This window comes from Toxorhynchites rutilus, chromosome 3 (assembly GCF_029784135.1).
Source record: "Toxorhynchites rutilus septentrionalis strain SRP chromosome 3, ASM2978413v1, whole genome shotgun sequence".
In the NCBI taxonomy this organism is placed as follows: domain Eukaryota; kingdom Metazoa; phylum Arthropoda; class Insecta; order Diptera; family Culicidae; genus Toxorhynchites; species Toxorhynchites rutilus.
The window spans coordinates 47,872,501-47,897,707 of record NC_073746.1 but is presented as its reverse complement, the minus strand read 5'-3'; the positions used below and the strand labels follow the sequence as shown (position 1 = coordinate 47,897,707).

At 37.3% G+C, this 25,207-nt stretch overlaps 1 protein-coding gene across 13 annotated transcripts in view; it reads left to right on the top strand.

Moving 5' to 3' along the window:
- Positions 1-25,207, top strand: part of LOC129773573 (AF4/FMR2 family member lilli) — a 190,019-nt gene that overhangs the window by 142,719 nt on the left and 22,093 nt on the right. For 5 of the 13 annotated variants that reach the window (XR_008742686.1, XM_055777190.1, XM_055777189.1 and 2 more), the window contains 4 exons: positions 9,145-9,657; positions 24,452-24,586; positions 24,826-25,039; positions 25,140-25,173. Coding sequence is in view for 12 of the 13 variants with exons in the window: in XM_055777190.1 (XP_055633165.1) it covers positions 9,145-9,657; positions 24,452-24,586; positions 24,826-25,039; positions 25,140-25,173 (896 nt within the window). In the remaining variant the exon portion in view is untranslated. Of the gene's footprint in view, positions 1-8,906; positions 9,052-9,144; positions 9,658-24,136; positions 24,327-24,451; positions 24,587-24,825; positions 25,040-25,139; positions 25,174-25,207 lie in introns of those variants that run through there. The other 8 variants (XM_055777195.1, XM_055777191.1, XM_055777192.1 and 5 more) reach the window with 8 other exon arrangements.

Genomic DNA, 25,207 nt, shown 5'->3' with positions numbered 1-25,207 from the left:
TCTGCTGTATTTATTTTTACTGTATATGATCGGGTTCGGCTTACATTATTTTTTCTTTGTTTTTTTATTTTATTAGTTTCCGTTTTTTTCATTTTTTTCATTTTTTTCATTTTATTTTTTATTTTTTATCAGTTTTTACATGTATATTGTTTCTTTTTTGTTTTCAATTGTTCATTTTCCATTCTTCATTTGCATTTTGCTTTTTTTTCTTTTTTTACACTCCCTAACTTTTTTTTATTTTTTTTAAACATGTTTTTCATAAACAATCAACTCACTTAATAACTTTGTGTAGAATGTCTTTAAACTCGAATATTAGTTTTTCATAATAGAGAAACATTTGGTTTTATTGGTCCAATTAATGATGTTTGGCCTCGATTACCTAAGCAATTGAACGTTAGTACATTTTTATCTCAAACTGTACTCCCAAATGTTCCGTTCTGCTATTACATCAATAAATTCCAAGCAGCGGCGGCCGTGTTTAAATACTGTTACGAACATTCACCCATCTATCAGCAACAGAGTGTGTGTTCCCTGGCGATGGAAGAATTGAATCACCATGAACAACTTTGATTTATCTTATTGATTTAAGATTGCTCGCAGAATGGATAGCTAGCTAGCTGTGCGCTCGTATTACTCCAAGAAGGGGAATTTATTTGATTTATTCCGAACAGCAATGTGTCGAAGTGTTTTTCACCCACAATTGCTACCGGATTCAGCGGAGTGTAGTACCGGCCGGGGGAACACCAGATATATTTGCCCGCCTGTATGCGAAATAAATCTTGCCAGAGGACGACAGGACAGGCAACACGTGATTTATGAAGGAATCGATTTAGCGTCCGCTTTGTCAGGCTCTTCTTGCCTTCTAACTGTGTGTAGACTGGACTGGACGATTTGAGCCCGCCAGGACACTGATCGCCATGCGTATTCGAGAATGGGAACAATGAAAATCGAAATATCCACCTTAGCAAACAACACCTGTCGCGTTTTAGTTCATGGGGAACAAAAACCTTTCGTTCGAAATCGCTCCCAGCTGTATCATCTGAGGCAAGGATGCTTGGCTTCACTTGCAGCAGAACCACGACACAACTGCTCTCGCTGCAAACGTGGATTCTCCTCTGTTCTAAAGCAACAAGCACCTGTTGCCGAGAAGCAAATAATACATCATAATATATTCACGCAGATGCTCCATCCGTTCGTGGTTCAACATTTTCTTTTAGGTTTCAGTCCTGTTGAAGGATTTCTTTGTTTAAGACTTGTTTGGGGGGATGCATTTCATTTACAAAATTGCCGCTGGTCGAAAATCGGTACATTCGCGGTATACGTACAGTGGAAAACAATACCGCGCAGTAGGGTTACATTTTGGGACAAAAGAAGCATCATAAAAATACTCGTCCAAAGAACGGGTGAACGGGGGATGGACAGGAGGGCGAATGTAGGCTTGCGAAGCCCTCTCCGAGGCAGTAGCGGCGTTTGAAGCGAGTTGGGAAGCCCACAGCGAGCGCATTTTTCGATTTTTATGTGCCTGCACCTTCTGCCATTGTGTAAATGGAGGGATTATGCTTCGCTTACGGAACAGATGGTTTATTCTGGTGGAAAATTTTTCGCCAATATCAATACACACAGACGACAATAGCTCTCTTCGGTTACGCCATGTAGTATCAACAAGGGTCGAGAGATTGTAGCGCTGCTCAAGCAGAAAATCTCGAAAACTGTATTTTTAAGGGTCCGCAAACTACTGGTTCTTTTTTATGGTTTTTATTTTGTTCCTTCTACTGATCATGTTGATTCTTAAATTGAATCTCGTTTTCATTGCTTATTTTCTCATTCATATTCACACACTAAGTTTCATTCATATTTCCAACTTTCGAAATGGTTGCACTACTTCTAATATGCATTGTTTAAAATGTTTTTGTCGACTTCCTTGATTTGCCTTGAGAATACCTCTCAGACTGGTTTTTCTTATCCACTTTTTCACCTTGATTTACCGATCATTGATAATCATTTTCATCTGAAATCGCATTCTCTGTCTCACTTTGAGGAGAAAATGACAATAACTGTGTTTTTATTATCAATTCTCTTATTTCGAAACAATAGTCTGCGACAAATTTTATATCGAACCCTTGTATTATTCAGAGAGGTTTTCCTCGAAAAAACAATGTCATATTTCTTCAATTTCCACTCAATTGCAGACCATATTCTAGCTTAATTGGAAATGTACTTCCTTTTCTTTTTCTATGAATTCTCGTTAGTCGGCTTATCTTCGTCCGATGAATAAATGTTTCGAATTCATAATTATTAAAAAAAATACTAAAAAAATAAAAAAATACTAAAAATTCCATGTTTTTCCCCATCGATGAACATAATTTGTTTTTAGGCCACACTATCTTGGTAATGTAGATTTCTTGTTGATCCAATGCCTAATTCAATGGATATATTTTCCGTTACGGAATATACCTGACCACTCTCAGACTTTGCACTTCTCTGTCTCGACCCCAGGTTATGGAACATCAACGGTCCGGCCATATTTCAACTTCATGGCAGGCTTCGAAAATTCTGCTCCAAAATATAATTAAGGCGTCTAATTTGTCAACGGAATCTAAACCAAACGAAACGAGGCAAGACGGCAAATTTCCTCATGAATGCTTGTGCCAAATAAGAAGACTTCTCATTTTCCTAATTACTAGTTATACAATTTTTTCGATTTTCAGTATTGGCTTTTATTACAGTTTTTTTTTTGTTGGAGTTTCAATAACATTCGGTTATTTTATAACTTCTCACAACAATATTTTGGAAAAAATGTCTTTGCGCTTTTAAGAGCAAATTATTGTCCCAAATATTCCACCAGAAATAGGAAAATCTTTCAACTTCCAAAAAAGTTGCTTCCATCGGCTAGAACGCCGTTCTTTTCGGAACTGAAAAAGACTATCGTTATCGCATCGATAGTCGAACGGACCATACAAATTATAGTATCTCCATAACTTATCACACCATAACCATAACAATATTGTGCTTTCAACACGTTAAACATAAACATTGAAAATAAAAACTACACGAATGGAGTTTTCTCGACGTAGGTATTATTACACCACAAAAAAAGGCCATAAAATTAAAACGAAGCGTACAATTATAAGACTGATTAGACTAACCGGAAAAATAAAAGACAAATACACTGAAGTCACTTTTTACGCGGGGGATATGTAAACAAAAACCGCGTAAAAGAAAACCGCGTGAATTCCAAAATCCGCGTAAAAAAAACCGCTTAAATTCCAAAATCCGCGTAAAAATAAACCGAGTAATATTCATAATCCGTGTGAAAATCTAACAAACAGTGAGTTATTAGTTTTAAATGCAACCCATATTCTAACAATTGATTAACTGATTTTTTTGCATGCTACAATCTTTTTTTCCCTGTTGGGTGTGAACCACTTCGTCCAGTATTTTGAACTATTGTGGTATACCCCTTTTTATACTACACTTCTAGCTTATCTACTACTCATTGATGAAAGAGTAGACTGAAAGCTATAGCGAGATAGGTGCCAATCAGGAATAATCTGTTTGATAAAATTTATAATCCTGATCGGCGACGCAGACCAAATTTCCTTGGGCTCCAGAATAGCTTTATCAAGATGTTGAAGTCTGCGTCTAGTTAGAGCTCCGCAGTTACAGAGCAGGTGTTCTGAGGTTTCGCTTTCTGCATTACAAAAGCGACAAATATCATCTTGTGCTAAACCTATGTTTTCAAGATGCTATTTACTCAGACAGTGTCCTGTTACAAGACCAGTGAATGTGCTGAAGTCTTTCTTATTAAGGCTTAGCAGCTGCAGAGTAATATTAATACACTGCTTAATAAATTTTTTCGCCTGTTTAAGTTTTGCAGCTACCCAATTGGCTGTAACTTTCCGGCGCTACAATCATGATATCTGTATCTCCTTGTATTTCCCGGATACTAATCAGTGATACAATACAAACTTATTTCGTGAAAAGTCACATCAATTAGCATATTGAATTTTTACGCGGTTGATATGTACTGTGTAAAAAAAAACCGCGTAAATTTCGAAACAAAAACCGCATGAAGTTCTAAATCCTCGTAAAAATAAACCGCGTAAATCCCAAAAACCGCGTAAAATAAAACCGCGTAAAAAGCGACTTCAGTGTACATGCAATCCAATGAAATCCAATGATCACTTGGTTCATCCAAATCAGAACAATTTCATTCAATGACAGTTGAAAACTCCGGTTTGTTGCGTTTGTTCAATTATGTGTATTATTTTGTATAGTTGTTAGTATTTTATATCAGTAGATTTTTTCTTGTGTTGTGCAGTGTGTGACTATTGGTATATATCTAAACCCCTTCCCGCAATAGAGAATTCCCTGAAAAGTTATTTTTATTCTCGATTTTTTGCATGAAAATAAATGAAATCTTATTCAAAGAGGTTTAGGTATATCGAAAAGTTGTTGGACAGTTCAGTAATCCTTTTGTTTAGTTGCAAATATAGTTTATTGTTTTGCTTTGTAAATGTTTTATTGGAGTAGCATTGATGGTTTAACTTTGTATCGTTTTGCTTATATTTTATGTAGTTTTATTCATTTAAGTTATTGTCATTACTCTTTTTCCTTGCGAATTTATGCCTCGAATTGCATTTCGTTTATAGTTAGCACAATTATTTTTTTTTCAATTGACTGAATACCAAAAATTGTTGGTTGAATCTGTTGTCATACAACAGATTTTCAAATGTCGACAACCCTTTTGCAAATAACAAGTGAACAAATAATATCAAGGTGTAGCGCTTCCTAAAAAGGATGTACACAATCCCAAAAAAAAAAATTTTTTTTAAATTTTTTTATTCATATTTTTTCATAACGTGACAAAAGCACATGATATTAAAACTAGCAACTGTTGCTGCGTTTTTGACGTGTTCCAAATAATAGCAGCGAAACAGTAAATTCAAAAATTGAAAAAATGCAGCAAATAAAGGGTAATACGATCAAAAATTTTGACTAACAAGGTTGTGTGTAAATTGAGTTTTTTCATTAAAAAAAATGTTTTTTTTTCTTTTTAAAGTTAAATTAGACAAAAATAAGCAGGAGCAATTCCACACCAAATCAACCGGCCGCTGCTCCGATGTTCTCCGTTTTTTTGTTCATTTTGTAAATATTGTCACAACAATTTTCAATATAAGATGTCCAGTTTTAGTTACGACTGTAGGAAAATTGAAAATCATTGATGTTTTCCTGGAAAAATATTACTCGAAATCCAGATGTCTAAACTCAAATAAGATATACAGGAATTGTGCGAAATCTGTTAGCGAAAGTTGTGATTTAAGGTAGCTGTTATCTTATGTGAAATGTTTAGAAAAAAATCGGAAACGACCTCGTCAAATTCGGCTGACTTGACGTGGAATCGCTCATAGCTAAGCTTCCCAGGTTAACCGAATTCGAATTGTCGGTCCTTTTGACTCCGGCCATCTGATTCTGTACAGTAACCTTGACCACTTTTTTCGCCAAATCCAAAACAAAATGGAACAATCGTGTTCTTGGTATTTCTTAGTGAACATGAACAGTTTCGCATGCTTGAAAATGTCTGTCACTCTTTCCATTCCGGTTTTTCTCTTCATTCTCTTAAACCTGTTTGTACGAACGAAGTGCGCTATTATATTTACTCTTTTACAAGTAAGTAACGCAAAACTTATTTGCACTGCTGTTATGTCAAACAAAACTGTTTATCAATTTATGAAGTGTATTATCTTTTTCTTTTCAAAAACAACCAGCAGACTTATATATGAAATAGGCCGCTAGGCTCTTCAAATAAAGTTAATCAAGACATGCATTTCTCAATGTCCAATGTCCAATGAATGGAATCATTCAAATGTGGATCGTTTACCAAAGAAAACTTTTGTTATGCATTTTTTTTTTGCAAACATGTTAAACGCGAAAATTTACACACAAAAACGATATGAGTGAAACTTTATTTTTTCAGGAGTCTCCATACAAAAAATGCCATATATTCCAGAAACGATGTCTCTGACAAAAGACCATATTTTAATAAGATATAAAACTTTGTCGAATATACTATACCACTATTTTGACTTGAAACAAAATTAGCGGTATCTTTTCAAAGAAAACTTGAAAAATGTGTTGTTAGAAAATCTTTTACCCTGCAAAAATGCCCATCTTCCGAGGTATGGATGACTTGTTGGTAATTGTATGGAAAATTCATATATTTTTTGAGAATTCAAAAAACATAAGTTTTTGAGAAAGTTGAATTACAATTTTCGAATATTTTCAGTGTCATTTCAAAAATTTCAGTGTAATTTAAAATAATTTTTTTTTTTGCATTTTTCCATTGAATTTAAAACAATTTCCTACATTTCGTTCTTTGATCATAATTTTGTAATTTTGTAGGTATTATAGTATTCGAGTTAGATATTTTTGTGAAAAATCAAGAAAAAAAATTTTTGGTCCTCTTCAAAAAGTAGTCTTTTCTTCGGAATTTCAGAAGCAAAATCCACACTGTTAAAGAAATGGGGTGGCCAAAAAATGCACCGAGCAAAGGTATTAATTTTCTCAAACGATCTATTTTTATTTACTATTGAAAATTTTTAAATTTGTTTCTTCTTTGAACCTCAGGGAACCTCTTGTTAAATCTTATATTCTTACTGAATGGATAGGAAGGAGCTAGATCTAATTTCTTTTTTTTTTTATTTCTATTATGCATTTAGTTTTAAGCTGTCGCCATTTTGATTAAACACATTGTTTCTAGCTTTTTCGAGGTTCATAGCATATTGACGTCTTTACTGATTATGAATCTGTTGGATTTTGTTCTGTTCCGGATAACCAGAAAGGCTGAAATCCTGTACACTATGGAACTAGTTTCTTTATCCTCATCCTCTTCATTGTTTGTTTTTTTTTAATTTGAATACTTCCAATTATTTTTGAAATGTTAAAAAAAATAATGAACAAAAAACAAAAAATAAAAAAAATAATCGATTTCAAAAATATTATTTGTGTTATTTGTTAAAAGCCTGGAAAAAAAACCAAAATTCATCTAATGTTAAAGTTATCAGAAATAGAGGTGATCCTATTTAGATACCAGCTGTGGATTGTATTCGAAATTTCTAGTACAACTTTTTTCTCTTACTTTTTTACTCTTATTTTTTATTGAAATTTGGAGGTTTTTTCGAATGAATGTCTACCCAGTACTAACATTTTAAGTAATTAAGAAAAAGTTGAAGTTGTGTTGTTTGGCATATGTTAATTTCATTTAACTAAATAAGATATGTCTCTAGAAGCAGAAAAGAAAAGACAGGGCGCAGCTAAACGAATGTCTGTCACTGTATTCTACGATTCATTGAGTATTGTTAAAAAAATGAGCTAAGAATTTCTATTGAATATTATTTGTTAAGACATTGTGAAATCCTCCGTGTCGTGTGAAGTCATTTTAGAAAAAAGCACAAACGAGTCATCAGTGGATAAGTGGATTTCATCATTACATCTTAGAACATGACTTTTGTAGACACCCCTCAACTATTTTTGAGACGTCTTTGATGAAAATCATTTGTCAACACAGACTATTGATGTTTTGGTACAATCAGATGTGATTTATACTCATTCCATTTAGCGAAATGTCTTCATAAACCGACTGCTCAGCAAATAATCTAAGCATTACATTGTGATCCTGGCAAAATTCATGTAAATAATTTCGTCGCGTATATTTCAAAACAAGTCCACATTCCAATTGAACGTCACATCGCGATTCCCCCTGAATAGTATCGCTCAACGTTGCATTAAGATTCATGGCCACCACTTTCATTTATTTTCACTGCTCCCTGCTGCCGCATTCCATCATCCAAATCCATATGCATGTAGGTATACGTGATGGCAACTCTCGTGGATTTAATGAGCGCACTAAATGCATCACCGATATGTATGCATGGGTCTGTCACGATGTCTTCCACTCTCTCAGACGACGGTATCATTCACACTTGACGATTATGAAATCGACCTCCGGCGAACCAACCGGACCCAAGTGTCAATTGAATTGCCGCTCGATTTGTGTTGCCAAACACTTATTCTGCGTTAATGTGCAGAATTGTTCGTATTTATTTCACTAATCTCCTTTTCATCCCCTCATATCGTCGCCGCCGCCGCCTCACACACGACGACGCATGCTTTCCACTTCATTTCCAGCGATGACTCTTCAATGGAGTTTCCTTTTTATCTTTTCTTTTTTCTTTTGCCTTCTCATTTTACGCAACGAGGTTTCAGATTTCTTAGTTCTCTACCACCTGTTGCTTCGCAATCTCTTTTGGAGAGGATTCCCCGAGTGCTGCTGCTGCTGCTTTAGTTTCAGTGAAACGGCTGTATTGAATAACCCTCGATTGTCAGAAGCTTTTGCCATCCGTGCCGAGATGCCGAGGGGTGCACCAAGTGGGTCCAAGCGATTAGGTTTGAGCAGTTCCATAAAGTTCTTGCTTTGAAATACTTTGGAATAATTTGGAATATTTGATTTTTTGAAACAGCAAAAATTTTGAGATTATAACTGTTTGACCATACCATACACATCGAGACACCTCACGATCGACGATGTATGTATCTGTCCGACATGAGCTGCTTCCACTTTCGACCGTCATTCGCGAGAGCAGCAGAAGCGATTATTGGCTTTATAGAAATAATAATGCAATAAACTACAACAGTAGCAGAAGCGCCCCCTTGCAATGATGATTGAAATTTAATTGATCTCGAGATACCGGAACGAGTGATGCGCGTTCGTTCGCACACTAGTTGTGCTTGTGTGGTGGATCATCTAACACGCCTCACGGGAAACGCTCGCTGTGTGGATGTGTCGTAACGTGTATGCGTGTGTGCGATGAGAACGGAACCCAGTGGTTGATTTGCGGTGTTTTGTGCGAAGTTTCGTTGAACGGACCGCGTAATTGCCTCCCAATAATAATGTTGTTCGTCATACATCAGAGGAAGTAGCTTTACCGTACGCAAGTTGAGATAGTAACACACTGCTATATGCAGCTCTGGGGCTCTGGGGCTCTTCTATGCGTACGTCCACTCTCTGGTGCCATCTTCTATGCCACCTACTAACCTTCCGTTTTTCTCTCCCTCTTTCTTTCTTTCTCTCTGTTCTCCATCCAGCTTAGCCCATCGGATGTGGATATGCAGATCCAGTCAAAGCTCGGAAACTTCGAGATGGCGCGGCGACATTTCCTGGACATGTCGGTACATCACGTGATCGGAATCGCCACCAGTCCGGCCTCATGCACACCCCGGTCGAATGCGCCCCCGTCGCAGATGCCAAATAACCTCACCAACACCATCAGCCCCCTGGTCGGTAGTGGGGTCTACACGTCGCAGTCTTCGTCGGCGTCGTCCTCGTGCACGTCGGCGTCCTCGTCCTCGTACCATCGAACGCTTCCGCCAAAAACCAATAGCAATAGTAACAGTAGTAGTAGTAGCAACAGTAGTAATAGCAACAGTGGAAACAACAACAACACCGGTAGCAGCGCCAGCAGCAATGCTAACTTTGTCAAGCCTGCGGACAACAGGCCGATATACAACGGACGGTCTTCCGGCGGTGGTCGCCACTACAACCAGACCTCGTCGTCCTCAATGTCCGGGACCGGAGTGGGGGTCTTTTCCAAGCATGAGGTAAGTGGTGGAGTGCTGTCTGTGACACTCCTCATGTGAGACTATTGCGTTCGTGTCAGTTTTTCTTTTGCTTTTGTTTTCTGTCGAATATTTTCAAGCTACGCGTATTGTGTTTGTGTGGCTTTCCTTTTCTCTTGCAAGTTCTAGATCTTTTGGGTGGGCGTTAGTTTAGGGGAAAACAAACGTTGTAGATAATGTAATTTTAACTAGAAGTAACCTACATTCACAGCATGCATTCTTGGATAGTCATGGGAAACGTTGATAGTCTTATCGTAGCAATTGTAGAAATAATTATCGGAATCGAAGCACCAATAAATTATCAAAACTGTTGAAACTACAAGCATGCCAGCATGATATGGGACAGTGGTTGATCTGAACAATGCCTAACTTATCAAAAATTCAGAGAATAGATTTTATCAAAGTAAAATTTGATGTGAAAATAGAACTGGATAATCTGGCGATTCACATTAGAATCCTAATTATCCGCGGGATTGTGTGACAACTGGCAACTGGGAACGCAATAAAGGTCTGCAAATGAGATGCAAACGCGAGGAGAAGATACATCAGCATGAAAACTGTGTTTTACTACGTGAAATAATTAAACTATTCACATGTAAGGTTGTGTATACCAGTGGTCTGATAATGTGAAAATCATAACCAAAACAAAAGAGCAAGAACCTACGACTCAGTGATGAACAAAAACACACCATATTGATCTGGTTCGAACATGTCACCATTGTATTCTCATCACAGCTAAAACACGCCATACTCTCCAAGGGCAGTTGAAAGCGAAAATGGCTGATGAACTATTCTAATCAATGGTTATTCTAATTGACGTTAATAATGAATACCAATCTGCCTCTTCATTCAACCTGACTTCAATCCACACTTTTACTCCCCCCGACATGAATCTTGTTACCCGCGTACACAATCTTATTTTTACGTCCATATAAAGTGAAACGAAAACTTGATTTCTGATGCAAAAAAGTAGTTACACCATTAATCGACGGTTTATTGTCTATCTACCGTGAACTCAAACCAACGAACTTAGACAGTTATCAGGTATGCTAAAAAGGCTCTCGCGTTAGTATTAGTACATAGCATGCAAAATAGCATGCAGTTTGGAAGGAATTCTAAACAAAATTTTAGTTCACTTTGTCCCCGAGTTCAATTTTGTGAAAATAACATGCAGAAAAACGGGTTTATTTCAACGAAATCCACCAATTTGACAGTGTTTCTGAACATAATACTGCACATTATTTTATATGTTTGAGTAATTTTCGTGTACGATACAAAAAAAAATTAGCTGACCTGTAGTATATGTCAAACCACGTTGAGCTTAAACAAACATGAGAAAGAAAAACGAATTCATTTTGGGGGGAATCACCCCAATATACATTGAAGTACATTTGATGGGGAAGAATGAAATGCGATAGTCGAGATAGCAACTAAACGCCCGTATGACTGTTGTGTCTTGTTGACAGAGAAACTGCTGGAAGAAGCCAAACTCCTTTCCAATTGAATACGAAGGCGATTTTCGTCATGATCCGCTGACTATCCTCAGTTGAATATGACTTTGCCCTGGTCTCGATAACCAATTGACAATTCTATATTCTTCATGAGTTTCCGGAGAGGTTGGGGGTTCAGCTCTACCCAAGCCTTCTTCAACGCAGCTAAATAGTTTTGCTTGTTCGTAACGTCAGTTTTGTCGTCCAAATTCTCAATAGGGTTCAAGTCGGAGCTTTGGGATGGGCCTAATGGAAGAATGCTGCTGGTTTCATTACAGTATGCTTCGGGTTCTTATCTTGCTGGAAGGTGTAGTCCCATTTTCAGCATGGATTTATAGCACAAATTGTCGATGTAACCTTCGGCAGTCGTAATACCGTTGACCTGCGCTAAGTTTCCCACCCCAGTGCACGTGAAACAGCCCCTCACCAAGATGCTTCCACCACCGTGCTCCATGGTCGGTTGTACATGCCGGTCCTGAAGGCCCTCGTCGCACTTCCGCCATGCTCGAAGACCCTTTTTCTCGTTAAACTACTCTAACTTGGACTCGTGCGACCAAAGAACGCGCTTCCAGAACGGTTTGTTGACATGGTCCCTCGCAAACTGAAGTCGTTCTCTTGATGGTATTGCTAATCATTGGTCGCTTTTCTGCGAAGTAACTCTTAAGGTCCCATCCCATCAAGCGTCGTCGAATGGAGCGATTGGAAAGGTCCAGATCCAGCCTTTCTTCAATCGCTCTATGGTCGTTCGTGGGTATTTTTTACATCTCGGATGATTAGCGTGCCTGTTCCTGCATCAGTCTTACGTTACGGTCCTTTTCCCGCTTCTGAATGACAAGCTGGATCGCACCACGGCTGGAAGTCACGTACAATCAAATGTAGGACCTCTGTTGAGATTTGATTCCCACCCATTTTCCGGAAGTACCCATTTAGGAACATTTTTTTTAATAAAAAACTAAATCAACGATATTGAATCGGCAAAATGAGCTACTAATTACCTACTTTTACGTAGTATTGATTGGAATACCGAAAAGTTTGAACAAACTTTTAATATTGAACACATTGATTTCAAATGGCGGTGGTTTTTTTTGTGCCCATCACTGTAATTTTCACCCAAACCAGAAATGTATCAAGCACTAATCTTCTGATTATCGTTATATAACATTGTTGAGAACTATTCTTCATAAGCCCTCATTTCGAATATAATAGAAAATTCAACCGATTGTGTGACAAACCGTTACACTACTCTCCGTTTTCTCCAGATCTGGTTTCATACGCCAGAATGAAAAAAACTAAAACTTTTCTACAACTAGCTCCCTGTCGGATACTTGTACGAGAGTCGTTCAAAAAAAAAAGTTTCAGTGCCTCAGAAATCGGGGAAAAACAAAGTTAAGACAAAAAACAAGGTGATTTTCGTAATCAACGTTTTATTTTCTATTTTTCTACATAATCACCCTAACGTTCGAGGCATTTTTCATAGCGTAGCACGAGTTTTTCTATTCCGAGCGCGAAGTGCATAGCGTCCAACTTTTTGAAGTACAATGTAACTGCGTCACGAATTTCTTCAGTGTTATTGAATCGTTGACCGCCGAACGCCTGTTTCATCACCGGGAATAAGTGATAGTCGCTAGGGGCGAGGTCTGGGGAGTATGAAGGACGCTCGAACACAGTCCATTTGATTTTTTCAATTGCTTTTGAGTTACGCGAGCAGAGTGTGGCCGCGCATAATTGTGGATGAGGAACACTCCTTTCGTTAACAAACCTGGCCTTTTGTTCTTAATCGCGGTTCTTAATCGGTCCAAAACTTCACAATAGTACGATGATGAAACAGGCGTTCGGCGGGCAACGATTCGATAACACTGAAGAAATTCGTGACGCAGTTACATCGTACTTCAAAAAGTTGGACGCTACGCACTTCGCGCTCGGAATAGAAAAACTCGTGCTACGCTATGAAAAATGCCTCAAACGTTACGGCGATTATGTAGAAGAATAAAAAAAAAACGTAGATTACGAAAATCACCTTGTTTTTTGTCCTAACTTTATTTTTCCGCGATTTCTGAGGCATCGAAACTTATTTTTTGAACGACCCTCGTATGAAAAAATCAAATTTAAATGAATGTTATGTACAGTTAAACTTGTTTTGGGCGATTTTTTTTAGTGCTAAGGGAACTAAGGGAACAGGTCTCAACGTAAAGGAGAAAAACTGAACGAAATCGAAAGTTGATCACGAATGGAGTCATTAGGATTTGGGTTGTTTACTTAAGGAACCTTTTTTTATGCGTATCCACCGTTTTTTTTTCAAATCGTGTAGCGAAAACTATTTTTTAAGGATCTTGGGTAAGTTTAGTAAGTTTTTGCGATTTTTTTCTGTCCCTATCCCTCGCACAAAAACTGGTTTGCCTGTAATTTGATATGAGGATCCCTGCAAGATAACTCCCAACGATGACATACAGGATTAGATAATGATCGCAATAGCTCAGAGTGAATTGAAACTCATACAACTCGACAATACACTCAGAACCGCCCGAGAATTTTAACTATCTTATAACATATTTCATGAAACCTGCCATAAGTCTTTAGAGTGACAAAACGGTGGTTGACAGAAATGAAAAGTTGGCTTTCATGCGCTGGAAAACACGTGCGCTGCCTAGGACAGAACAGAAACCTTAACAGTTGGGGAAATATTCTTCGCCCATCAACCCGACACTGTCGAAATTTATATCACGTACGAACGGGGTGCTTCTTGGAAAAATTCTAGCATCGTCATATTAGAGAGATGGCCAGTGCCAAGAACCGTGCAAAAAAGCGCTGGAAAAAGGTTCATTCCTCTCCTGTTGACTGCGCGCGTCCCTCCAACCTTTTTTTTAATACGACGCTATCGCTATCGAGGCGCTCCATCAAAGCCCGATCAGCAACGATGCTCCACTTCCACTCCCCTCTAGCATCGAGCGTAACTCGAACACGAAATACAAGAGGAGGATGGGATAAAAATAAATTTTCGTCTTTGTGTAGTCTAGATTTCTATCTTTCCTCTCCAATAAATTTCAAATGGGGACGAATCTAAAAATGCTTTTCGGTAAGGAGCAAACCAGGCAACCTTGAGGTATTTTTTCCATTATGTCGAAGGAAGCAAAAACAAAGGAAATTGGACTACATATATTGGAGAACCCGTAAGTGGCATAATTCAGGCAGAGGCTTCTTGTCAATGTCATTTACCGGAAACCCATATCACCGATGAAGAAGAAGGGTTCAGTGTTCAGAACCACAAATCGCTGTTGGTCTGCTTGTGCGCCTGGCTCCGGTGGTGAACTTTCACGCCGTAATGATATTGAGCGTGAGATGTTAGTTGTGCAGAACTTGAACGGAAAAACAATAATCAGAAACAGAAAAACATTCGTCGAAACATTTAAACCATGCTCTCGTAGAAACATTTGGAATAATTGAATGTAACCATTCGAGTACCATCCTTTACGAGGGAGCCCGCCTTCTCATTATCAGAAGTTGAGCAATGTGAGGTGAAGGCTATCTTATAAGGTCTTTCAATCAATATACTTATCTGCTCTCTCATTTTACACGTTTCCCTCGCCTTGTGCCTCAAATCAAACGGAGAAAGTCAACCATCTTCTGGCATTTTTTTTCAAATATATAATACAGGGCATTTTGACTCAAAACCCCAAGATCCTAAGGAATCAATGATCGAGTAATGTTTCTGCCCAAATGCTTAAGGTACAATCGGGCCTGGAACCGCTTGCGAGAAAACGCTAGAATAATATAAAAGCCTCTATACAACAAACGAAAAAGAAGTTGTGGGCTCTCTCGTACCCGAGCAGAAGAATCCCCACGAAGTCAGTCAGAGCTTAATCGGAAACATCCGTTGAATATTATCCGACGAATACACACTAAACAAAACCATTCTTTTCTCAAAGATGTTCAAAATCAACATGCAACAAATGGCCTAACGTAATCCTACATCAATTATGCGGTCGTATCCCGGACAGAACTCTCAAACTTATTATTAACACGTTAAGTCCCGAACTGTTCTTGCTGCGCTTGCCATTCAGTCTACATCAACAGTCACATTTTGTGTCGCATCCGAAAACGAAACCATATATTTTTTTATTTTCTTTCTTCGTAATTGTCAGTTCCAGCGCTCTTCTAACAAAAAACTCAATGTCGAGGCGTTGCTCAACGTGTTAATAGAATTATTTGTTATTGAAACATTTTTGAAAGAGGAGAAAAAACCTAAAAAAAACCTGGTACATAACCCGTTTTTCTAATTTTAAAAAATTGTACTAAAACAATCGAAGTTTGTCGCACGAATAATGTAAATCTGTAATCGGCTCTCATCTGTCTGCTATCAATTTGTGCGTCAGTCGTTTCCCTCGTTTTGAATACCCCTGAAATAAATACCTTGACGAGTCGTTTTGAATACCTCCCCAAATTGATTTGCGACTCTCAAGTTAATATCGACTTTTTGGAAATAGTCGCAATCGAAGCGTTGGAATCCATTTGCACAGCGGATTCTTTGATGGGACGGCACGGCGATACTCAATAATGAACCAAAAAAAAATCTACGCCCTACGGCCTTCCGGCAGTTAACCGGAACATTGGTCATGGCGGACGAAAACATGCGTGTAGGCATGTTACATGTATGTCCCATTTATGATTCTTTAACCTATCCTAAATTTATATTTAGGTGCCAATTCGATCAAACTCGGGGTTAAAACGTATTCAATTTGGACGAAGAAAGTGTCACGAACGTGGCGACGAACATGGTTAATACACTGTTGCCGCAAAAAAAGCTGGGAATAAATATTGTTTATATACATAATGTTATTTATGTTTTAGCATCATAAACAGCGTATTCACGACATTACTGTCCGGAATTCACTGACAATAAATAAAAATAAAACAGAACATAATAAAGCTTGCAATGCTTGCGAACTAGTTTGGATGAATATACGACTTATACATGTATCTAATACGAATAACATTTACTGCAGACATATAGAAAAAAGAAAATAATTACGTATGTGTAATGTATTGTTTTTGAATCTATAATAAATAAATCGGTTCAAGAACAAGAATTTTAATGTCACGTTTCCAGCAGGACTAAAGCACTTATTTTTGTTTGGAAGAAGGAAACAAATTCTCAAACAAATAAAAAAAAAGTTTAACAGACCACGTGGACACCTTGTTAGAGAATGCCTAATAATAATGAGATTTATATTCTGCAAAAGTGATGCAGATCAATTATTGCGCTGATGTTTGATGTTTTCATAATCTTTCAGAAAAATATGTTATTTGTTCTCAGTATTAAAAAAAACAACATCAAGTTCAATTGTCCTATGTTGATATTTTGAGCATAACTGTCCAACCATGCATTTTTAAGCCCATAATCAAGATTGATTGATGAAAGTGAGGGGATCGTTTCATATTTCATCAAACAACAGTTTACTGCCTACTAAAAACCCTGGGGAACTCAAAAATAAAATCATTATAACGAACCTTCGTTTCAAACAACCTATGCCATAACCAAGTCCGACAATAAACATAAACAAACGCTGATAGTCTCGTATAATTTTTTTTTCACAATTTTAAGATGAGTCTTACTCTAGTTTTGTTGACAACTTTTATTCATTCAATTAAAACGTACGATTCTTCATATACGAACACAAATATTCCCACCTTTCCACCGTTCATTAAACATCTCGTGTAGAAAGCTGTCAGTTATGCTCCGACGAAACATAATGAAAAAAAAAATACAGTAATTTATATTTAATGCGACATGCCGAGGCACCATTCAGTGTCGCATTGGAGGTAATTTTGACCTGTATTTGGAAATTTTGGATGAGAGTGGTTCAGTTCCGACGTCTGGTGGCGACTTTCGATGTGGGGCCATAATTTAGGCCCCGAACTCGATGTTTACAAAAATGTCCAATTAAACGTGTCGCATTACAGGTCTGTCCAATTAGCGAAATGTCGCATTAAATGTAAATTACTGTATATTCGTCGATGTAATGATTTGTATGGAGTCCTACTGCCAGGGTGATATCACAGCAGTGGAACTCCATACAATTCACAGACTAAAAAGTGTACACATTATCAATCCTTGTTCACATGATTTTTTTCAGGCATACTTGATTTGAGAGTGTATCGATTTCTAGCTGTCTTGAAGCAAGAATGATAAGATGGGAAGGTTTATATAAACATGTTTTTTTTAAATTATGGACGCTTTAACAATATCGTCATTCGCGTCTTACTAAACGTGTTAATTACATGAGTTTATTCAAATATTGATATTGCCCTTATATAAACTATTCAGTGCAATTTTATCAAAATTTGAAAGAAAAATTAAAAAAAGGAATTTCAATATTAAAAATCCACGATTACCTTTGCTGTATCATTTATCCCCCATTATTTGTCAATTTTTCCTGCTTTTCGTTCTTTGATCTATCATTTTGACAGTTCAATTTGAGAGGTTTAAAATTGCGACAAGGTAGAAATTTGTTGTGAAAGAATTGTAGAAAATCAAGCGGCAAATTTTCTCAGCTTTATAATTAAAATTTTTCTGTAGTCCTAAATTTCTAAGTTTGTTGAATGACAGATTATTGTTTCATAAAAGAATAAGATTTCATTTGATATGTCGATTTTTGAAATCGGCTCAATGGTTGCAAAGTTATGAATTTTTGGAAGAAATCGTGAATTTTATATGTTTTTTTTTAAATTTTAACTTTCAAAACATTGAGCTTATTTCAAGGATCGACATATCAAATGTGAATCCGCAAACATGCCTAGTAGTAATTTACATAACCTAACTTAAAACGACAAACAGAGTTTCCGATTGTAGGATATGTAATGATAGATATTAAAATTAAATTATATATAAAAAATATTACACTTACGGTGGTGATATCCAAAAAATATTTGAAAAAAACTAGAAGTGGGTTATATCTGTGATATAACCGCAAGGTAGACGTAGGACTACTGCTGGTTCTGTAATCTTTTGTTTGAAATAGCATCTGAATCAATTCTCGATTAAATTATTTCTAAAGATTGTTTAAGTTTTCCTAGTTAGTGTGTGAGTGGATGAGTATGAGTATGAAATAGTCATTAACATGAAATTCAACTATTTCGAACCGTTGGGTTTGCGTGGTTTTGCAAAAGCAGCTAATGAAGTTTGATACATTTTGTTCTCGTGAGAATAATACACGAGAGTTTTCATGACCACTCCACGCGGAAGCAGAATAGAAACTGATGTTCTTGGATACGATTGCGTTATTGAAACCGAATGCGCAAATCTTGCTTCGCTCGACCCCAATTACAAGCAAACATTCCTTCATTACCATTCCATGCGAAAGCAAAACAGAAACTGACGCTCTTGGGTAGGATTATATCAACAGCACATATTTTCTTTCCCATTTTTGTGATTTAATTAATCTTTTTCGACAAACCTGAAATACTACTACATATCAATTGTATTTTTTGTTGTTGTCAATATCACTAAAAATATATGGATTGGATTATTTTGTTGGCAACTAAAAAAACTGATAACTAGAAACTAATTGATGCTATTGTTTCTTTACTTTGTAAATTCTTGATAAAATATCTCGACCAACAGAGGGTATTTTCAGAAATAAAAATGACTTTTTACGGAGTGTGTTCGAAACTGAAAAAATGAGATTTATTTAGAAATCATACATTATTCAGTCGTATAACTATTTAATCATTCAATTTATTCCGATGAAAATGCTTTAAATTGTTTTTTTCACAACTGATGCCCGTACCACGTTTTTTTATTTAATGTTCAGTTTCTATTGTTAAGCTTTATTCGTAAATTACGAAACATTTGTCATCATTGGTGGAATACGACCATAAATATTGTTATGAATAGCACAGCAAGTTAAGATTACAATACATATGTGTTTATTTTGATAATGCAAATATTAACGACATTATACATAAACCGATAAAAATGTGTTATAATATTTGTCCACAGCTCTTTCAGCGTCTATATATATTTTATTCAATGTTCAGTTCGAAATTGCTATCCCATTCGTCGTGTTTATCATGATAATGCTAACATTAATAACATTATATGCGAACCTCCCACCTATATATGATGTATCCCACCGTTTTAGATACTTCTCAACATTCTGTTTAATTTTTAGAGCGTAAACCATCTGTCAATATTTTCACTGTTTACATTTTCTTATCACATATCGTTGCCACTTTTTTCCTGAGACCTTTTTTCTCTCAAGTTCCACTTCTCTTCTCTGGTGATATATTCCCGATGTCATTTGTATCGCTTTTGTCAACAAACATTGTAATCTATCAGTGTGAAATTGCAAGCGAATGCGATGAAGGATGGGAGTAAAAGATTTGATTCAGTGTTTCATGTTTCACTCTACGAATATAATCATTCTATGGTGGAAAACAAAGTAATTGTGAACTGCTTTGTTCGAATAAATGCAGCCCGACAATGCAGACGACATTACATCCGAATCGGTGGTTCACTAACGGGAGTAGACTGCCTTGTTTTGAAGGCCGTGCAAACAAAATTTATTTTGTCCAAAACTGAAATGTTTTCTTCACAACTCTTGGTTTTATGCAGTGTCTTAGAATATCAACAAATATTCACGAGAAACGAATATGATTTTGTTCAAGTGTAAATGACTATTTTTCAGCTTGAAACACACTGCCCTCATTATATAGATGACAATAACAAACGAGTTCATTTTGTTCATATCGCTGTTGCATGAGCAAATTTGCTATAATGAATGAATGCGACATTGAGTGGGGTTCATAACTTTGCTGTTATTTATACTTTGGATATCAAAAGCAACAAATTGATATTCATCACATCCGAAACGATATTCGTTCTGGCAGTGAATTTAAGTTCAAAATAAATTTTATTTGGCGAGACGGTAGCAACGGCATATGCAGAATGGATACAACGAGTGGTTTTAGCTACCGTCAAGTCATTTGCGACATCGGGAATTTCATAAGGTGTTTCCGATTACGGCATCCGGCAACTACAAAACCCAACCGCACACAGCAGCCTCAGGTTAGAAGTTAACAACAGCTGATATTTATTTGGCTGAAACGAAATTCAGTTCTGACGTTTCCGATAATCAAGATGAAAATGACACTGGGTGGAAAAAATAAACATCAAAACATATTGAAGGACAAATCTCGCATAACTTTTGAAAAAGTCCAATGTAACATTTTCGTCAACTCGAGAAAAACGAAGTTGAAGACCCAAACATTATTCCGCGAATTGTCTTAAAAGCTTCCGATCTTTATCGCTACTTTCACCACTAGCAGTCAAGAATAACTCTGAAAAACCAATCGTAACTGTTGTTCCGTGATTTGAGATTAAAGTTGAAGACTAGGAGCGAAAATTTTACATTGGACGTTTTGTCTGCCCGCATTTGCACATTGGACATATTACGTTGCACGACAAAAAATTGAAACTAACTTCTAAGCAACAATCCAAATAACAGCATTTCATTCTAAAGGCGAATTATTATTGTTATCACTCGTTGAATTGCATTGAAATCGGTAACAACAGCTGTAAGAAACAAAAACTCAAAACGACCGAAGTACGACTTCGTATTGTTTTGACTGCTTTGTTACTTCGGACGTTTCGGGCATCGGAGGAAAGAGGCGTCCGAAGTAACAGCCGGGCGCTTCAAATCCGATTCTGTACATTGGATATTTTTTGTATCGGCGATAAAAAGATGAAGAAGATAGATACGTGAACAATTGTTTTTATAATGCATTCAATGATTGAAAACTAATAGCGTGCATCCATTAACTCGATTTGTTTACATTTGTTACATAGGACCTTTTCAAAAGTTACGCGAGAAATGTTCATTTGTTCATATTCAATGCAAGACGGGTCTATGGTACTAGGTGAGGCCGTTTCGTCACTAAGTTGGTTAGGGGAGCGGTATATGAAAACAGTACGGAAGAAAGCAGAAGGGGAATTATTTCCTTAAAGCGTGAAAGAGACAGACTGATCACGAGCAAGCTTGGGCACAAGCGTATTGTGTTTTGTTTACAAACAAAACACAGTAGACTTTCAAGATGGCTGAAGAGTGGTTTTAGCAAGTTGGCCCACCTTAGGATATACTTCTACGCGCCTTGGTCTGAACCCAATGTCCTGGAATAAAGGTAATGAAGATGGTCGAGTTTCGAGCGGCATAGCATGCGCTGCCATAACTATTTCGCAAATAGTGACGTCATTCGTTGTGTTTATCTTTGATCGCCCACCACATCCATGTAAAAATGCTATTTTCAGGAAGTAATTTATCAATTAAAAATGTACATTTTTGTAGAGCTCCCGATAAATATGAGGCTAATGTGATAGCGAGAAGTGATTATTTGTGAAATGTCGTCGAAAAAGACGGATAAAAGTGATATTTCCATGTGCCATTTTCACTCCCCCACGTTCATAGAAACAAACAAAGTGTCATTATTTTACCGTTATGAAGTTGATGTTTCGAAGGCCCTCAGTATCGGTGTGTATGTTGTGAGATAATAATTGCCAATTAATCAAAATTTCATCGAAAATGTTACTGCCTTCGAGAACTTAGCATACGAATGCTCTCTGGATCTTTTTACCACATGAGTAATCGAAATAAGCCACGATATAATTGTCATTTGTTAAAAAACAACCAGTTGAATGTTTTCATGAGAATTTTGGCTCAAATTATCATGCAACCGTAAGTACTTTCAACATTGTTTTGTTTCTTCCATATACATTCCATATTGAATGCAAATAATTACGACACGATATTTGGCTTGCCAATACAGATACACTTCGCTTACTGCTCCACCTCTATATGTACCTCATTGGTCTGAACCATAGAAAAAAACAGAAACAGTAAAACTGAACTTTGCTGCAAACTGTTCTCGCTTGTATTGTAGGGAAAAGAATTTATTTTGTTTGTTTTTTTCTTTCGCAATTATGATTGTACAATACAACATGAGAACGGAATTTGATGCAACATAACACATGCGGAAAATATATCTGTGTACCCATACCAGGGGTAATGAAATACTCCAAATTTCATTCTTCTCAAAATCTACCTGGAACTGTATTTCCTGATCTCCACATCGTCGGCCCATATTCATCGGGATGGAGAGACATCGGAATGCAAATTAGGCTCCCCTCTGTCAAAACATGGCTGATCAGAGATCAGTTGTAATATCTGCGTTTTTACCTGGACTGAAGTTGTATGCTTCATGTGGGTTTTGTTTAGAGATGTGCCATCCGCTCATGAGCTGTTCATTCGAATCGCTTCATCATAGTGAGCGGATTCGGATCGGCTCGCAATAAAAAAAACGCAGCTCATTACGGAGCTGATGAGCTGTTGAGCTGTTGAGTTGATGAGCTGCTGAGCTGATGAGCTGTTGAGCTGTTGAGCTGTTGAGCTGTTGAGCTGTTGAGCTGATGAGCTGTTGACCTGTTGAGCTGAAGAGCTGTTGAGCTGTTGAGCTGCATAGCTGTGGAGCGCAAAAGTTGCAGAGAGTGTGAATTGAGAGACGCGAAAGGATTTTTCGTCTCCCGCGCTTCATGGCATGACGTCAGTTTGTTTTCGTGTATCCCTCTTCGTACTTTAGCTTTAGCAGAGATGCCAGATAGGAAAAAAGGTTTTTGTTTTGAAGATATTCAATCGTTCGTTACTTCATTAAATTTTTCTTATATGGCCAAACAAAATAATACACATTATTATATGCTTGTAAATAAATTTAATATATTACATTGTTATTTAAACATTACTGTGGAAACACATACATTTATTTCCGCGTGCTGAATCAAAACAATTCAGAAAACCACCCGGCATAAATGTTGATGATTGATACTGGTCCTTTTGTTACCTTTGTGATCGCGAATAATTATTTCTCGTTGCACCTATTAGTGGATTTATTTTGATATCCTCGGATGCAAAAAAAAATCTCGATGGTTTTTTTTCAAAAAACGTTGTCTCGGCCAATATTTCTGGAGGCATTCTATTTGGCTACTGCTGGTTTTTCTGTTGTTTAAGTTCAGCATATCCTAAGCATCTTCTATGTTTCAGTTTTAGTTTTTGTACAATTACGAATTAAATTCGTTTATTTTTTGCTTTCCGTCTATTAAAAAAATGCACACTATGCAATGTCCCATGGTGAATACGTTTCATATGCAATTGTGTGGACAACTGCAAAATTCAACTGAGCTGATGAGCTGTTCCAAATGAGCAGCTCACTTGTATGAGCTGAACGGCTCTGAGCCGCTCACCATGATGAGCTGATTTGCCCATCTCTAGTTTTGTTTCGTCGTCGGTAGATAAAATGTAGGTACACTGAGTAGAATGAAACTTCTCTATAAATATACCGAAGCGGGTTAATAGTTAAGCAGTTTATTTGCTAATGTCAGCAAGGATAGTGTTAATAATATAGATAGGGTTGGAAAAAAAAGTTAATTATTTTGCTAACATTTGATTGATTGAGATGCCTATATTAGAAAGCATGTTCCCCACTTATGGCAGGGCCGGGACTTTCCGACCACCGAGTAACGTCTCAATAAGACACGAGGTAAGTAACCACAATCATCATGTTTCCAACCACAAATCGTTATGCGTAATCTGTAGGGGGCGATCGAGCTTTGATGCAATTGTCGGGCGATATACTTTTCAAAAACTTTTCTCGTTTTCAAAATTCACCTCGTTGTGTGTATTGCAGACTTGGCCAAACCCATGATTCACACAGCAAATTTGAACATACACATTATTGTTATCCAAAAAATTATGCATGTATTGTATATATTATGAGGAATACATTCATTCGATCAGGATGTGTCTGCCTGAAACTGTTAGCCCAGAATGATTTATTGTCTCGTAGATACCTGAAGAGGATGGATGGATGAACGATGTGTGCAGTATTTATACCTACCTTGGGAGTGAAAACTGTATTTATTGTTGTTTTGATTTTGGTTTCCGTCAGTTGTCTGCCAAACCTACGGAAGGAATGTGTTAGGAGAGGAATAGTTAAACATTACCAATATATTTTTGTAAAAATCTGAGTGCTTAATTGGAAGACGCTATGCCAAGATACAGAAATTTTGGCCCACCACTCAAACCGCTTAGTGGCGGCGTCTTGACAAAAAAATATGAGGTTAGAATCGAGCTGTTTAGATTAATTTCCTATGATCCGCCTAAATTTGCACCATCAAATGTATCAACTTTCATGCCAGCAAGCGTATCCCAGTAATAAACAAAGGCCCTCTCTCTATATTGCAGATGCACCCGAAGGGATTGCCTTCGGGGCCAACCTCGCTGATGAACGGTCGCACCGCCGGAGAAAAGTTACCCTCGCAAATGCCGAACGGACGTCTGCCTCCTCAGGTTTTAAACGCAAAAATGCCTTTTAGAGTAGTTAGTTTCCGTTTATTTATTTTCTTCGCCTATCATATCTCTCTTCCCAGCTAACCTTCGACTATTCATCACTTTGAGTAGTAGAGTGCTTTGCATCCGAACCGTTGTTTGCGAAATCACCCAACAGAGTTGTTGCATGCATGTGTATTGTCATTCCAAGTTCTGTCTTCTGTCTGCTTTTGTGTTATTGGCAAGCAATGAAACGATCTATTAACATCATTTTTTTTCTAAATCTACAGAGTGATATGTCGACGCCGCTCAAAACGCCCGGCAGCGTGGAGAAGATCCTGAGCGAGATCAAAACGTTCAACGTTGGGACGCCACTCACCGAGATCGGGGCCACGCCACGCAAGGAACTGGAGACCAAGTTTAGTTTTAACAACCCGAACATGCCAAAACACAAATACGCCCCCCAGCCGGTGCTGATGAAGCCACCCTCCTTCAAGGCGCCAGGTAAGTTTCGCTATATTCCCACGGTGAATTATTGATTACCAGGTTTTTAATCGATCCCCATTTTTTTCTCTTCAATTTCATAACTTGTCATCGGGTGCAGTAGACGCAATACCTCCGATGCTGAAACCAATTGGGTAAGTGTTGCAACATTTCAGTTTTTTCCCCGGA